At 42.7% G+C, this 15,527-nt stretch overlaps 1 protein-coding gene across 1 annotated transcript in view; it reads left to right on the forward strand.

Annotated features, from left to right (window-relative positions):
* PLXNC1 (plexin C1) overlaps positions 1 to 15,527 on the forward strand; it is a gene marked incomplete at its 3' end in the record, with an annotated part of 139,682 nt that overhangs the window by 17,021 nt on the left and 107,134 nt on the right. Inside the window, exons 2-3 of the mRNA XM_082667025.1 lie at positions 1,583 to 1,723; positions 13,018 to 13,152. Coding sequence (XP_082523151.1) covers positions 1,583 to 1,723; positions 13,018 to 13,152 — 276 coding nt within the window. The remainder of the gene's footprint in view (positions 1 to 1,582; positions 1,724 to 13,017; positions 13,153 to 15,527) is intronic.

The raw sequence follows: 15,527 nt of genomic DNA on the forward strand, positions 1-15,527 counted from the left end.
TGCTCATGGTCACGAGGCATCCTTACCTAAACAGTGATCTATTGTTCTGATTCTTAGACCCACAGAGATTTTTTTTCTCAGCTTCATTTTAACAGGACAGTTCATCATCTTCCCCGACTGTATGAAAAGTATATTTTTAACAGGAAAAAAAAAAAAAATCTCCAATGGGTTTTCTAAAAATCTTCTTAAGCTGAGTTCACTATGGAATACTGTATGCAAATAAGCCACGTTCTCTTAGGTTATGACATCTTTTCCTTGAGCAGAGATCACGACATTGGCGAAATCCTTGCCAGCATGTCTTTTCCTCCCAGCGTAACTTCAACAAAGAAATGTAGACGGCACTTTAAAGGCTTCAGAAATCAATTTAGTCCATGAATCCATTTAGTGTAGATGTTAATGAAACTTGGTGGGTTTAAAAATAATGAATAGTTAATAAGACATAAATTGAAAGACATAAACACTGTCGGCAGTAATATAATGAGGTTAATAAGTCTTAGCCTCCCCCTTCCTACCTCTCCCCTCTCCAAACGGGGCAGTTTTAGGAGTTGCGGTGATGCTTACAGAAGTTTGCTGGCTCTCCTATTGGTTGAAGCGTAGATGTGCCTTCGCCAACCTTAGTACAGTTGGGAACCAAACTCTGGCAGATAAAGTATGCTATCGCACTGTGTTCAGTAGCTGCAGAAGGCAACGACTCTTTCTAGCTCCTATCTTCCAGAGATTTGTGTAACAAACTCGGTTTCCTGTCGTTGAAAGCAGGAAGCAGCAGGAAGCACTTCATGCCTTTAAACAAGGAAGAAAAAGACATTTTGGTCGACACACTGTCTGCTCTGGATTTAAAGAGGGGCTTTATTTAATGATCAGGAGTGAGCATGTGATTCCATGTGCTCAGAACCTCAGACCGCTTAAATGCCTTCAGGTTGAGAGTTAGGCTTTCCATTTCTTCTTCAAGAACATCAGCACCGGGTCCAGCCCTTGTGCTTGGTTCCTCTTTAGCCCTGCGGCTCTGTCTTACCTACCATCCATGACTCTCTTTCCCTCTTCGCCCTCTGAATGACCTACCTTGTCTTTGGGCTCACACACTGCACTCTTCTTGTAAATCCAGAGTCCCTCCTCTCTGCCGTCACACCCAATAGGATGGTCCGTCTCACATCTCTGGAAGTGGCTTGTTTAACCTCACAGAAGCCAAACCCTTGTTAAAATAAATTTCAGCCTGATCCTGCAAACAGCCATGTATAAGACTGTCTCCCTCCCACTTCAGCGGTGGGCTCTTTTTTGGCAATAAAGGGGAACTCAGTTTCATATATCAGCTGGGGGAGTGTTAAATGGATGGCTGGCTCACTGCTGGCAATCAGTACATGTTAATACACAGTAAACAAATGGCTTTCCACGGGTTGGGCAAGCGTGGTGATTCTGCCGATAAAGGGGGTAAAAGGTTGTTCCTGGGGATCTTGTCTAAGAGAATGTATTTGGGGCTCCAGTAAGGATCCTTCCCAGGTGGGCATGAGTGACATTTTATCATCATGAGAATTATCACTGTTAAAAATTATCTTTTTTTTATTTGTGCGTTTGTGTGCATGTTCAGAATGAGAAGGATCAACCTGAAAGAGTCCAGCCAATCGCGTCATCTACCTTGATCCATTCCGACCTGACGTCCGTTTATGGCACCGTGGTAATGAACAGGACTGTTTTATTCTTGGGGACTGGAAATGGCCAGTTACTTAAGGTTAGTTTTCTGTGCCTTCTTCCATGTCGATTTTAGTATTGATCCATTTTGTGCTTTTGTATTTTGTATTGCTTCTGGGTTATACACAAGACCATACCAACTGCTTTGTGAACTGCTCGGAGACACCTCCCCTCACGGAAATGGCCTGAAAGAAATTTCTGGAAATCTATTTGTAATAATCTCCTACTCATGTATGGAAGTGACAGACCCCTTGATTCCTGGGAACTTGCCAAGACGGTTCCCTTCCTTACTCACAGGCTGCCTGGGTGAGGCACATGGGGACCTGGCCCTTACCGCATCCAGGCTCACCCTCCTAAGACTTTTAACTTTTCAGTTCTATCTCCTTTATAATGAAAATGTACAAAGCACCTGATTTCTCACAACTTCAAAGAGGTAAAAGATTATAGGGCTAAAAAGAAGAAATAAACAGATGTTCCTTCTCCCCAGCCCACCTGCCGCCCGCAGAGGGGGTGGTTCATTTTCTAACCTTCCTACCCACACCCACCACAGAGAGGTTAGAAATCTCAAACCCTCTGAGGCTCCCCTCGCCTTTTATCTCTGAGAACCGTTTATTTCCACTGTGCGGATACACCACTGGCCGAGCCGAGATTTTTATTCACTGGGGGAAAGGTGCAGGGGGAAGGAGAAGAAAATAAACTCAGAGATAACACATGACTCGTCTGAAATTATATAGCAGTTATCAATTTCTTCAGCAAGCGTTTACGGAGCACCTTCTGTGACCTCCACCAGCATTCGTGGTTGAGAATTGCACTGTTTCTTTCACCCTGGGCGGATTCTCCTTTGCCTCTCTATAGCCAGTCAATTTACTGTCAGCTCGGATTCTAAACTGAATATTAGCAGATTTGTTTTCTCAGCTGATCTCCCACTGATAACTAGCTGTGTGACTTGAGGTAAATCTGTTAACCTCTCTGAGCCTCCATTTCCTCATCTGTAAAATGAGATTGTACTAGATGACCTAGGAAACCCCTTCCTCTTCTGATCGTCTCTAATTAGCCAAACCTGCTTGCTTGCTTGCTTTCTCCCAATGTGCCTTGTGTGCTGCTCCCACACCTTTGCTCACACTGTACCCCTTTCCTGGATTGCTCTCTTTTTTTCTCTGCTTTACTGAATCCTGCATATCTATGCTTTGGCTCAACTCAAACTCCGCCTCCTCTCTGAGGACTCGGAAGCCTGGAGTGATCACGTTTCTCCCTCATCTCCTGAAATACTCATTGTCTGTGTCATTCTTTTGGCTCATTACAAATGTCTTGCTTTGATGCCTAACCTTTGCACTTGTGTTTGTCTTGCCTTCCCAGCTTGATTTTGAGCTTCTGGAGAAGGGGGCCGGGAATTCCCACAGCCTGATACAGTGCTGAGTGCCTGGTAGATAGATACTTGATTTAATCTGTTTTCTTTGGAGGAAACCCAGTAACATATGGGAGGGGGTTTGTTTGTATACACATGCTTTTAAAATATACGTTGATCATCTTTCCTTTTGTGTTAGCTTTATTTCCTGGGGGAAGGTAAATACCCACCAGTCCTTGTATACAAGTTGCTCAGGGCCGTGAGGCAACGTCTGGACCTACACCAAGCTGGTCAGACTCATTGGACCCATTCGCCTGGCGGAAGAAGTTTCCATCAATCCTTACTGGGTCTCCTTGCCAGTTATCTCTTCAGATTTGGGATATTTTTGACGAGTGTTTTGACAAGAACACTGTTTCCCCAAAGCAGAGCCAACCAAACTGTTAGATGGTAAATTGGAGGTGAAGGAACACTGGCTATAAATAGTTTCCCATGGGACGGCCTGGTTTCGCCTGTCCTGTTTGTTCACCCCAGCGGTTCGTGTGCAGCTGGCCGGTGTTTAGCGATGCTGTGCTACCAAGGGGTGGAACTGAGCTGCAGCTTCAAGGCTGCTGAGGAAGAGACGGCTGACCCAAGTCTCACTTTCCTCGGCATCTGTACGGGCTACCCTTTCCAAAGCCACATCTGTGGCTGTGTTCTTAGGGTTCCAGTAACAAGGGCAGGTTGGTTTTCTGTTTGTTTTGTGACTGCTAACATTTATACAGTGCTCATCACTCTCCCTGTTCTCATTCAGTCCCCTCCACCACTCAGTGAGGTAGACACACTGTTCTCATTTTACAGATAAGGGAACCGGGGCCCAGAGAAGCTGCACCATTTGTCCAAGGTCACCCGTAGCAGAGCAGGGGTTTGAACCAGGAAGCACTTCAGAGACCACACTGTTATGTCTCAGGCTACACTGACTCGGTAGCTTCTGCCCCAGGCACAGGCAACCACTCTGTGAGGGTCCTCTGGGGGGAGTGGGAAGCATGTTGCTAGGGAGTCACATGGCGGTGGGAGTGGAGCGGGTTCAGGGTTCTTAGAAGCTCAGGGAAGAATCCCAGCTTGAGAAGAAGGCAGACTGTCTGGCTGAGGGAATACCTCACTGGTATGATAACTTCTTGGGAGTCAAACCCCACCCCCAGCTTCCCTCAGGAAGGTTCTACCCCTCAGGAGGAGGTTGGGAGGGGAGAGTGTGAGCTGACTGGGCCCCGCCAGGCTCCCGAGGACAGCCCAGCCATTCCCAAGACTCCCCTATGTATCCTGCGTACAGATGCTTGGGAGCAGCCCCTGAAATCACCCAGAGTCCTGAAGCCCCAGGATTGTGTAGACGATTTGGAAGGCACAGAGGATCTCCAGATCCCTGTATTCAAACACTTCAAGCTTGTCCCTTGCCAGACTCGTCACCAGAACTGTTAGAAAAGACGAACATTGATAGACACAAGCTTGGCTTCTTCAGCCACAGAGTGGAGGTACTAATGAGCAGAGAAAAACAAAAGCCAACCCAAGGTAGCCTGCAGGAGCAGGAGAAGAAGGGGCTTGGATCACCCACAGCCTGACTCTTCAGTTTCCCTGGTGATCAAGAGTTGACGGCCTTTCGACAGACGCCAGGCACTGTACTATATGCCTGGTTGGAGGAGAGGCAGGAAATAGCATTTGGGGGCCAGTTGCTCTTTTTGACCAACACATACACGGACCCTCTGATTTCCTAAATCTCTGAAAACCTCACAGAGTTTTCATAGAGTTTGGTGCAATTTTAAATATCATATTACTGAAATGATTTTTTTCTTATTGTAAAAGTAATGCATGGTCTTGGAGAAAGTTGCAGAGTAGCGGGGTATGAGGGGAAAGCAAAGAAAAAATACCCCTAGTTTTCTTATGTAGAGGCAGCTGCTGTCAGCATTTTAGATTCTTTTTTTTACATAGTTGAGGTCAGACTCTATTCAGTTTTGCATTCTTTTTTTCTTCAGTTAATGAGGGAAAATGCTTATATTAAAAAGTTACGGCAAACTGTAAAGTCTTTTAAAATATCATATATATCATATATGATATATATATATCATATATATCATATCATATCATATTCTATTATATGGAAACATTATTTTGAGCTTAAGCCGAGATATCGAATCACTTTTAAAGTGACTTTAAAGACATGCACTCTTCCGAGTCATAGTCATCTGGCACTACCTCTGAAGGTAAGATTTTATTGATGATGAGCGGAAAAATTAAAGGTTTCACAATATGCTAATACCTTTACTGCCCTCTTCTACTTTTATTTCTAAATCCCTTTGTAAGGTTTTAGAAAACCTGAAGGAATTTGGAACTGAAAGCGTCCTTTGCGAATATCTCATCTGCCCCCTTATTGTCGACTTGCCATCCTAGTGGTTGTGAGACAGATGATGTCCAGTCACTTTTTCCTCTGGATATTTCCTCATTTTACTTCCTTTCTGAGCATGATTGCATGCTATAATTTTTCAGTCGTCAGCATCCTCACTGAGATCAGCTGAAAAAGTAGAGCCACACTGAACTCCGTTTTTGGGAATTCACATCCCACGTGTTGTGTGGCCAGGATTCTTGTAAACACGTGCTCTTTCTCCAGCTTGTGGTACAGACTACGGTGCAGTTTGGATTCCTTTGAGCTGACTCTGTTGCATGTAGAAAATGGTCCTTATTTCAAGGGCAGAATTGAATATTTTGAACTTTTCCAGGTGGTAAAATAAGTAATGAAATTTGAAATAACTTCACCCATGCCCATTAACCTTCCTTGTAAGCAAAGAAGAAAAGAAGGCAGTAGGCGAGGAATAATAACAGCTAACATTTCTGAGCTCTTACTATGTGCCGGGCATTAGAACCAGTGTCTGCATGGGTTCACTAGTTCAATACTATTAGCGTTCCCACTTTATAAATGAAAAAACCCGAGGCTCTGAGAGGTTAGGTAACTTGCTCAAGGTGATTTGAGTGGAAGCAACCAGTCTCCCAAACAAACTGCACTGATAATTCAGATGTGTTCTCTAGAGCTTGGGAGAGTTTGTGGAACTGGTTTTTATTTTGTATTTTCTAACGTTGGAATATCTGGGTTAACATCAAGATGCAAGTATTTGAGGTTTCTTGAGAAGGTTCTATGGCTTCTGTGGTTTTAGGGACGGCTTGCTGACAACCCAGCTGAGTGCAGACTTCTGTGTTAGAGGAAGGCAGAGCCCTCTCCGCTTGGGGCTACAAGTAGCTCCTGGGAGCCTCTCAACCCCCTTAGGAACCCCTGCTTTTCCCCAGTGGACTCCTTTAGAGCAATGGTAGGAAATCTGTGTTCAAGTTGATTTTTAGAATGGCTCCAGCAACAGGAGGCTAGGGTTGGTTTTCTCCAACATCCTTAGGCCTAAAGCAGGGTTCAGGATTCAGGAAGCCGTATCATGCCCTTTCCCCATATCCAGCAGAGAAGCACCACGCCCACGCTGAGTCCGGACTGGCTACCTATGTAGCTCTCCAAACTCTGCTCCTACTAGTGGATGTCATTTATCCAAACCATGGAGTGAGATTCAGCCCATTTCCAGAAAGTTCTTCCTGCCTCCAAAGTGTGTAACCTTTTAAGAGTCTGCCTTTGACGCTGGTTTTTAAAGTTTTCGAGTGAAAAATAAGAGAAAACAAAAACAGGTCTTTTCTAAAGCCAAGCTCTATTTATACTCCCACAGAATGTTCAAATAAGGAGGAGGAGGCCATGAGAAGCCCAGGACAGGACCTGGGGTTGGAAGTGGGGGGGGCATGGACGCTGAGCTGAGGGAACAGACCAAAAAGTAAAGGTGGTGGGAACTGTCAGAACTTGAAAGTGGGCTCCGTGGTTGGCTGTTGAGAAAGTCACGTTCAAGTTTACCCCCATCTCATTCCTTCCAGTGTGTGAGTGTGCAGGGACTCCCCGATTCGGAACAAATTCGCCCGTGTAATCCACAAATCTAGAACTCATGGTTCAGGCTGTATGCTTCTCTTACTACTTACATCAAAATCAGTAGATTGGAAACCAGAGAGTAATTTGCTTTAATCTTTATATTTCATTTTTATTATTACTCCTACTTACTGAAGCACAGTAAATGCTATTGGATAATTATCTTGCTTTCCTCGTGTGTGTGTGTGTGTGTGTGTGTGTGTGTGTGTGTGTGTGTGTGTGTGGTTTAAGTCTCCTTTGCAGCATTTCTTAGAAACTGTTGATGGAAAAAAAAAAATAAGTGAGAATTTTTGGTTTACCCTTTACCTGGTCAGCCTCACAGAGTGAGGTATAAGAAAAGAAATTTGGTGTAAAATATTTTAGCATTTTGAACACCCATGGCTTTCCCATGTCATGTTAATAGCAAAGAAAAAAAAAGAAATAGTCTTTTGTTTAATTTTTCTCCCCCTCATTTTCCTCACCAGGCTGTCTTTTCCGTGGACGGTATTGTACTTGTAATGCAGCTAATTGTATGGTGTGGAAGTCTCACACACCATACATTTCAGGACTGTAGCTGGGAGGGTTGTTGTTGGTTTTTTTGTTTTGTTTGTTGGTTGGTTTTTTAGTATGCAGTGAAAATCCCAAGGCTAGTTAATCGCCTGCCATGAGGCTTCAGGAAGATGTCAACAGAAACAATATGTTGACACTCACTGAAGTTCTCCATTGGGGAAAATTTGTTTTCCACATGGGCTGCAGCTGGAAAAATCTGAAGAGCCCTATAAAATCTTGAACGCTACTAGAGTATGTTTTTTCATTTAATAAATATTTATTGGGCACCTTTTATGTGCCAGGCACTGTTCTGGGTGCCAAGGATATAAAAGTGAACAAAACCAACAGTGCCCCTGCTCTCATGGTGGGAAGAAAAAGACAGAAAACAACTAAATGGATTAACCAGTAATGAAGTCATTTCTCATGGTGATAAGTGCTGTGGAGAAAACAGAGTGATGTGTAGAGAGGGACCGTGGGGTACGGTAGAAAGGTGACCAGGGAAGGCTTCTCAGAGGAGGTGACATTTGAGATGGATGAAGGGGTATGTAAGAATATACATGGCAGAGGCTCAGGTTGACTTCAGATTAGATCCATATTAAGGTTGTATGCTGGAAGCAATAGATGAAAATCCACATCATGCCTGAGGAGTTTGTGTGTATTGAATGCATTTTCTCTTATGCAAAATTCAACCCATTTTGGGTTTCTGTGACTCACCGTTACTTCCTGAATCGCTTCACTTATCGTATTCTTTTCCGAGGCAGCCCAGCTCCAGTCTTGCTGGCTTTCTTTTCTGTGTTGATGTTGATGTGACTTTTGCAGTTAGAAGATCTAAGTGTTCCACCGATGCCCCTGTGCTGGGCTGGGCTCTGTGGGTTGGGGGGTGGGGTTGGAGGTGATATTAACAGAAATCCAGAGGAGGAGGAGATCCTTCCTGTAGTCATCTGAGACGAGGGCCGTGCTGAAGCAGAGACCCCAGTCCCTCTGTGCAGCACGTTGCTTTAGTAAAATTAAAGATGTGATGAAAATGGAAACTTCCTTGGGGGTACAGAGATCCTTCTCTGCATAATCTAGAGAAAAGGAAAACCATTGGACCCACTTATCCTCAAACACTTTTAAAATATAAACTGCATGTATTTATTTTTAAAGACAATACATTAACAGTGTTCAAAACTCAAAAGAACCAAGAAGGTCACCCATTCTTGACTTCTGGGGCAACCAGTGATAATGGTTTAGAGATATTTTATATATGTCTGCGAGCAAAAGGGGGAAGATAGTCTTTCTCCCCTTTTATTAAACATATATGTTATATATGTGTATATACATGTATATATACATATTTAATATAGCATGGTAAACATAACATATAATACATAAAGAGCTTTCTGATTCTTTTCATTGCTAAATAGTATTCCATTGCTTGCACCATAGTTTAGTTAACCAGGTCCCTATTGTTGGACATTTCAGTTGTTTCAGTCTTTTGCTAGAACACATGATGCTGCAATAAATACCTATTACATATATCATTATATATGTATGTATGAGGGAGTGTGGGATCTAAGGGTATGTGCTTTATAATGTTGAGAGAGAACGCCAAATTACCTTCCAGAGAAGTCTCACTCCCACCACAATGAAGGATACCCCTTTAAACCCAGCACCTGCAGTTATCAGGACAAGCTTCACTGCTGGCCTCTCGAGGTAGCTTGTTCAGGAAACTGGTTGGCAAATCCTGGTACATGTACACTTTGGTAATTTAAAGAGAAAAAAAAGCAAGCAAGAAAGGCTTCCCTGCCATAAGTCCAAGTTCTAGAGAGAATACTGATGCTTCATCTCTAAGGTATCAAGTAAATAAATCTGTATTGACCCAAATAAGATCTTTCTAGCCCCTTACCCATCTGTATCCACCATGCTCCAAAAATAAATAAAATAAAATAAGCTCTAATAACAACTGCAGTGCAGCTCCTAACTCACTTAAAATGGATGAGTGGTGGTGTTTTGTATATTGTTTTTATTTACTTCTAAATTTTAAAGCAAATCCCAGACACTGTGTCATTTCACCCCCTACATATTCCATTATGCATCTCTAAAAAACTATGATCATTTCTTTAAATCACCATAATCATAAAGCTATGATTGCAAGTAACAAAATCATCAGTAATTCTTCAGAATTATCTAATATCAAGTCCATGTAACTAAATTTTCCTGATTGACTCAAGAATGTCTTTTTAAAATTGTTTGGTCCAAATTGGTATCTGAACAAGGTCCTCAAATGACATTGAGGTTGTTCTGTTTCTCTTAATCTGAGTGACCTCCTCCTATCCTGTGATTCACCTCTGTTGACTTTTTGAGGAAAGGAAGTCTGTTGTCCTGTGGCATGTCTCCCACCGTGGATTTGGCTGTTCGCTTTCTTGTGGCGCCGTTTAGCTCGTTCCTCTGCCCCTTCTGTCTCCTGATGCTAAATGGAGGTTAGCACTAAGGCTTGATCAGATTCGGCTTCAGCTTTGTTGGCAAGAATGCTTCATAGGTGTTTCTGCCAGATGATGGTTTTAACGTGATGAATTCATCAAGAGAGATCTGGGCAGCAGCCTTCTCCTGAGCCTCACTTGAGAATGTTTCTATCGATCTTTAAATCTGGCTTCCTATCTCTCCCCCTCTATACAAGCACTTTCCAAGAACCTGATCAGCTGTTTGAATCTGACCTGATTAATAAAGAATGTGAATTAGAGATGGGAAGACAGGAGCCTGGCAAGTCCACACTTGGTCAGTGCCTGCCTGATGTCTCCCTGGACTCATAGGTTTCTGTAGGCCAGGGTCTCTAATAGAACTTTCCATGATGATGGAAATGTTCTGTATCCGCACATACAATATGATAGCCACTAGCCATATGTGGCTAGTGATTACTTGAAATGTGGCTAGTGTGACTAAGGAAGTGAATTTTTAAGTTAATTTAAATTTAAATAGCCATGTGTGGCTAACGGCTGCCATATTGGATGGTGCAGCTGTAGAGTCATTTATAAATGACTTGAGGCACAGACCTTTCCACCTCCGTTTGGACCTAAACGCTGCTTTTCCTTTTGAAAAAAGTCATATTTAATCTATTTAGTTACATTGATTTTACAGAGCTGCCACTGAACTTAGTGGTTCATGGGCTCCTAGTGAGCTACTAGTTGCACCAAATCCACCTGGGTTTGACTCAGAGCAGGTGATGGAGGGAAGTCACCATCGCAGGACAAAGCCAGACTCAGGCCACATCCTGAGCGCGTGCGGGATGCTCTCCCTGAGCCAAATTAATTTTTTTTTTTTTTTTTTTTGCGGTATGCGGGCCTCTCAGTGTTGTGGCATCTCCCGTTGCGGAGCACAGGCTCCGGACGCGCAGGCTCAGCGGCCATGGCTCACGGGCCCAGCCGCTCCACGGCATGTGGGATCTTCCCGGACCGGGGCACGAACCCGTGTCCCCTGCATTGGCAGGGGAACTCTCAACCACTGCGCCACCTGGGAAGCCCTAATTTTTGATTAAATAGCAAAAATGTGCTTGCCATCAGGATGTGTGGTACAGGCATGTTATTGCTCAGTAGATGTGTGAAAGTAGACTTTGAAAAGAATCCCAGGTGCCAGTTTTTTCTTTTCAAATCATATGCCCAATGTAACTGATGTCCACAGTGGTAGAGATATGAATATAGATATCATATCTGGATGTTTTCAAACTGACAAAATGTTGAACATCTTCACTTTCAAAAGCATTGTATTGTCTGGGGCAGAGGGGTAGGTACCAAGATGATTAAGACATGGTCCCTACCCAAGAGGTGCTTGTAATCTAGTAATAGGTTATTATCCATTGAGTATTGTTGATGTGCTAAGCATTATTTGTAATTCTCATTTGATCCTACAACACTGTTTATAAGGAAGGCATTGTTAGTTCCATTTTAGAGGTGAGGAAATTGAGTCCCAGGGAGGTTAAGTAAGTTGCTAGCTCAGAGGAGCACATCTACTTGAAGGGTAGAGCCAGGATGCAAATCTGAGACCAAGCTACCATTATATTTCTCCAGGATTAGGGTAATCATCTTCCGAGGAGTCTTCCTATCCATGCTTCAAACCCCACCTTCTCACCATGTGTTTCCTCTGCTCAAAGCCCTGCAGTGGCTCCGCATCTCTCACCTAGAGTAAGAGGCAAAATCTTTACACAGGCCAACAAGAACCTATATGATCCCCCCTGTTACCTCGTTGTCCACTCCTCTCTACCTCACTTGTTCTGCTCAGGCCATACTGGGCTGCTCTCACTTAGGGCTTTTGCACCAGTGGGTCACTCTTCTAAGAGTATGCTTTATCCACATATATCTAAATGACTCACTCCAGCATCTCCTGTTAGTCTCTAAATAAAACGTCACCTTCTAATGAAACGTAATGCTGAACACACATTTTCCATCTTTTTACCCCACTTAATTTTGACCTATATCACCTGCTAACGTATTTTTTTTTTATATTGGAGTATAGTTGATTTACAGTGTTCTGTTAGTTTCTGGTGTACAGCAAAGAGATTCAGTTGTACATGTATGTAATCTATTCTTTTTCAGATTCTTTTCCATTATAGGTTATTACAGGATATTGAATATAGTTCCCTGTGCTATACTGTTGGTCCTGCTAACGTGTTTTTTGTTTTTTGGCTGCGTTGGGTCTTTGTTGCTGCGCACAGGCTTTCTGTAGTCGTGGCGAGCGGGGGCTACTCTTCGTTGCGGTGTGCGGGCTTCTCATTGCATTGCGGTGCCTGCTGACATATTTTATAATTTACTGATTTGTTGTTAATTGTCTATCATTACACTCCCCCCACCCCAGCATGCACATGAATGTAAGTTCTATAAGGGCAGGATTTCCCCACCATTTGTTCACTGCATTTTTGCAAACACCTACAATGTGGCAGATACATATAGTGGATGTTCAAGAGATGTTTATTGACTAAAGATGAGTGAAACTCAGGTATGTCCAACTTCAAAGCCACACTTACTTGTATTTTATATATAAATATGTACCTACTCGTTTAGGTCTGTTAAGTTGTCCTGGTTACTTGAAAACACAGAACTGTGTAGACCCATAGAGGAGAATCAGAGTAACCCATGCGGGTACCTGTCAGGCTGCCTGCCTTTAGTTTTAAGATCACTTGGCATAGCACTAATGACGCTGTCACTTGTGGCTTCTCATAAGGCCAGTTTTGGACAAAGAGCGTCCACATATGAGGATACTGCTTCAGCGCCGAAGAGTGGCTTTGTGTGTGTGTGTGCGTGCACCATGACTCTGTCCCCTACAAAAGCAGAAATCCAAGCTTGTTATCACCAGCCTTGTTGAAGGCTGAGATATGAGCTGATGATTAAGGAACGTGGTACCTTAGCCAGTGTAGGTAGTGAGGAAGAAAGGATGTAATCTTAGGATTAAGCCATAAGTTTTGCCACCCTGAAATTCAGATTATTTAATAGAAGTCATATTTCTCTTTTTTAAAAAATAGGTTATTCTTGGTGAGAATTTGACTTCTAATTGTCCGGAGGTTATCTATGAAATTAAAGAAGAAACACCTGTTTTCTACAAACTCGTTCCTCATCCTAAGAAGAATATCTACATCTATCTAACAGCTGGAAAAGAGGTAGGCAGAAATACTAGTTACTGTTTCTGTCTTATGAATACAAATTGTTTAATTGGTGTCATTATCGAGTGGTGAAGCTTTTCCTTTGAGCTGCTGAGTTTAAACACTGCTGCAGGCTTCAAGAAGACGCGCAGTGGTTCACAGACATGGAATTAAAAACCTTACTGTCAGTAAGTAAGCAAGAATTATTACCTATGTAGACAATTTTATTATTGGCTATATTTACAGTGCAAAGTTTTCAGAGAAAGGTATGCTTGCAAATGGCAGTGTAATCAGCGAGGTAACTGAATTTACACATTGATCGTGTGGGCATTGAATGGCTAGATGCATTTATGAATATACCCGATGGGATTGGCTTTGGAATTCGGGGTTAATATCAGGCCATAGTCTCATACACATTCATGAACCGGGAAATATGTGGCACTCACCCTCCTTCTCTTAATTTATCTGGCTGTTTTAGTTTTGCTTCTTGCTTCAGCTTACTGAAATAAAAAGGAAACCTTTTTACATTTTATTCATTTTTACAAAGTGCTTTCACCAAGGGAAGGAGGAGGGAAACTAATTGTTACTGAGTCCCTACTGATGCTGTGCTAGTTACTCTTCCAAAGAGGGTCTCTCTAGATGCATAGAATTGTACACACACACACACACACACACACACACACACCGCAAAGTATAATAAACAATGTTAATGAAATCTGTCAATAATCTAGTGAGATAAAAATTACCCTTGTTTTATATATGAAGAACTAGGACTAAGAGAGGTTAAATATCTTCTCAAGGATATAGATAGAGGCTTGTCAGGGCCAGGACTTAAATTCTACGTGATGTTAAAGCCCATGATAAATAGGATCAAACCCCAAATTTGTGAAAACCGAACAGGCAATTCTGGCATGGTTGTTTTGACCCATGACCATTTGAACATACAAGTGCAAAGAAGATAAGTGAGACGTACATAATTACATAATGGATATAACAGATGCCCTCGGCCCACCCTCATTTTCCATTCTTTTCCTCTTAGTCATCCTGTGGAGAAGAGCAATGACATCCATCTCCATGTGCTGGCCACGTCGCAGCACTTTTTTGCTTCTGACACTCCTGAAAAGGCTATATTGCCTTTTGCATGTTGAAATGCCAGTTATTCAAAATGACCGCATTGAGATGGCCAGTGGATCTCATATACCTTTGTTCTTCACCATACAGAACCTTTTTGACGAGCTTGCTTCAACATTTAAACACTGTCTATTATATTTCTTCCCCAGGGTTCTCGTATTTGAAAGAATTTTGTCTACTCAACAAACTGCACTTATTAAGTAACAATTCCCATTCTCAGGCGTTATTTTTCAAGGGCATCTCAAAACGGCCACTCAGAGCGCTGACTGTGCTACCACACGGAGCTGATAAAATTCCAGCTCAAAGCAAAGACACTTGCAGCCTTGCCTGGTCTGTGCATGTTTTTCCAATCCGCTTTTTGAAACATTGCAAATAGCTCATAAATCCTTTCCCAGACCCCAAAACTGTAGGCTGAGAACCACAGTGAGAACCACCAGTAGTTGATAGGTCCTCACTTTCTGAAGGTGAAGAGTTCTAGTCTGGCCATTCAAAGCCTGAAGTCCCGAGAAGAGTTTTCCGCTGGGCATCAAAGCAGGTTATTCTTACCGTCTTCACTTAGATTCACTGCTAGAGATCCTATTAGTAAGACTTTGGTTCTCTGGTTGAGCCAGTATAAGCCCTAGAGAGACAAAACCTAAGGAAGGTCCTTTCCTAGACTCTTGGGGAGATAGTAACAGCCAAACTAAAATGCCCTGCTACATCCATAGAATACTTGGTCATTAAAAAAACCGTATGGAAGTAGATGCATTGCTGTGGAATAGGCCCTGTAAATGTGTTCAGTTAGAGAAGCAGGTCCAATGTAGTATTTATAGTGGCCTTTCTTTCACATAGTTATTTGTTTGTGTGTTTAAGTACATGTAGAGTCGTTCTCCTAGAATGTTCTAGAGACTCATTTTCCACTCAATGTTCTGAGCAAAAGTGGTCCCAGGAGCAGATGATACTTACTGTACCACTCCTAGAGTATCATAATAGAGCATTCAAAGGCTCTCAGAAGCCTTGTGCTAAGGAAACGTTTGCTTTTTCCCTGTGAGGTTTCACAGGTTCGTTGGACCGTGGAAACTTTTTCTCATGTGGTAGCAATAGCCAGCATTTATTGAGCGTTTATTATGTGCTGGGCAATGTTGGTAATAACCCCGCAAAGTCAGCAGCACTATCACCGTTTCACACATGAGAAAACAAGGTTGGAGAGATTCCGTGACATTTGTGAAAATCCCCCAGAATTACAAAGATGTGCTGTGAGCTACAGGGAAGTGTCCACATTC

The sequence above is a fragment of the Grampus griseus genome (genome assembly GCF_964374135.1).
Source record: "Grampus griseus genome assembly, chromosome: 11".
NCBI lineage: Eukaryota > Metazoa > Chordata > Mammalia > Artiodactyla > Delphinidae > Grampus > Grampus griseus.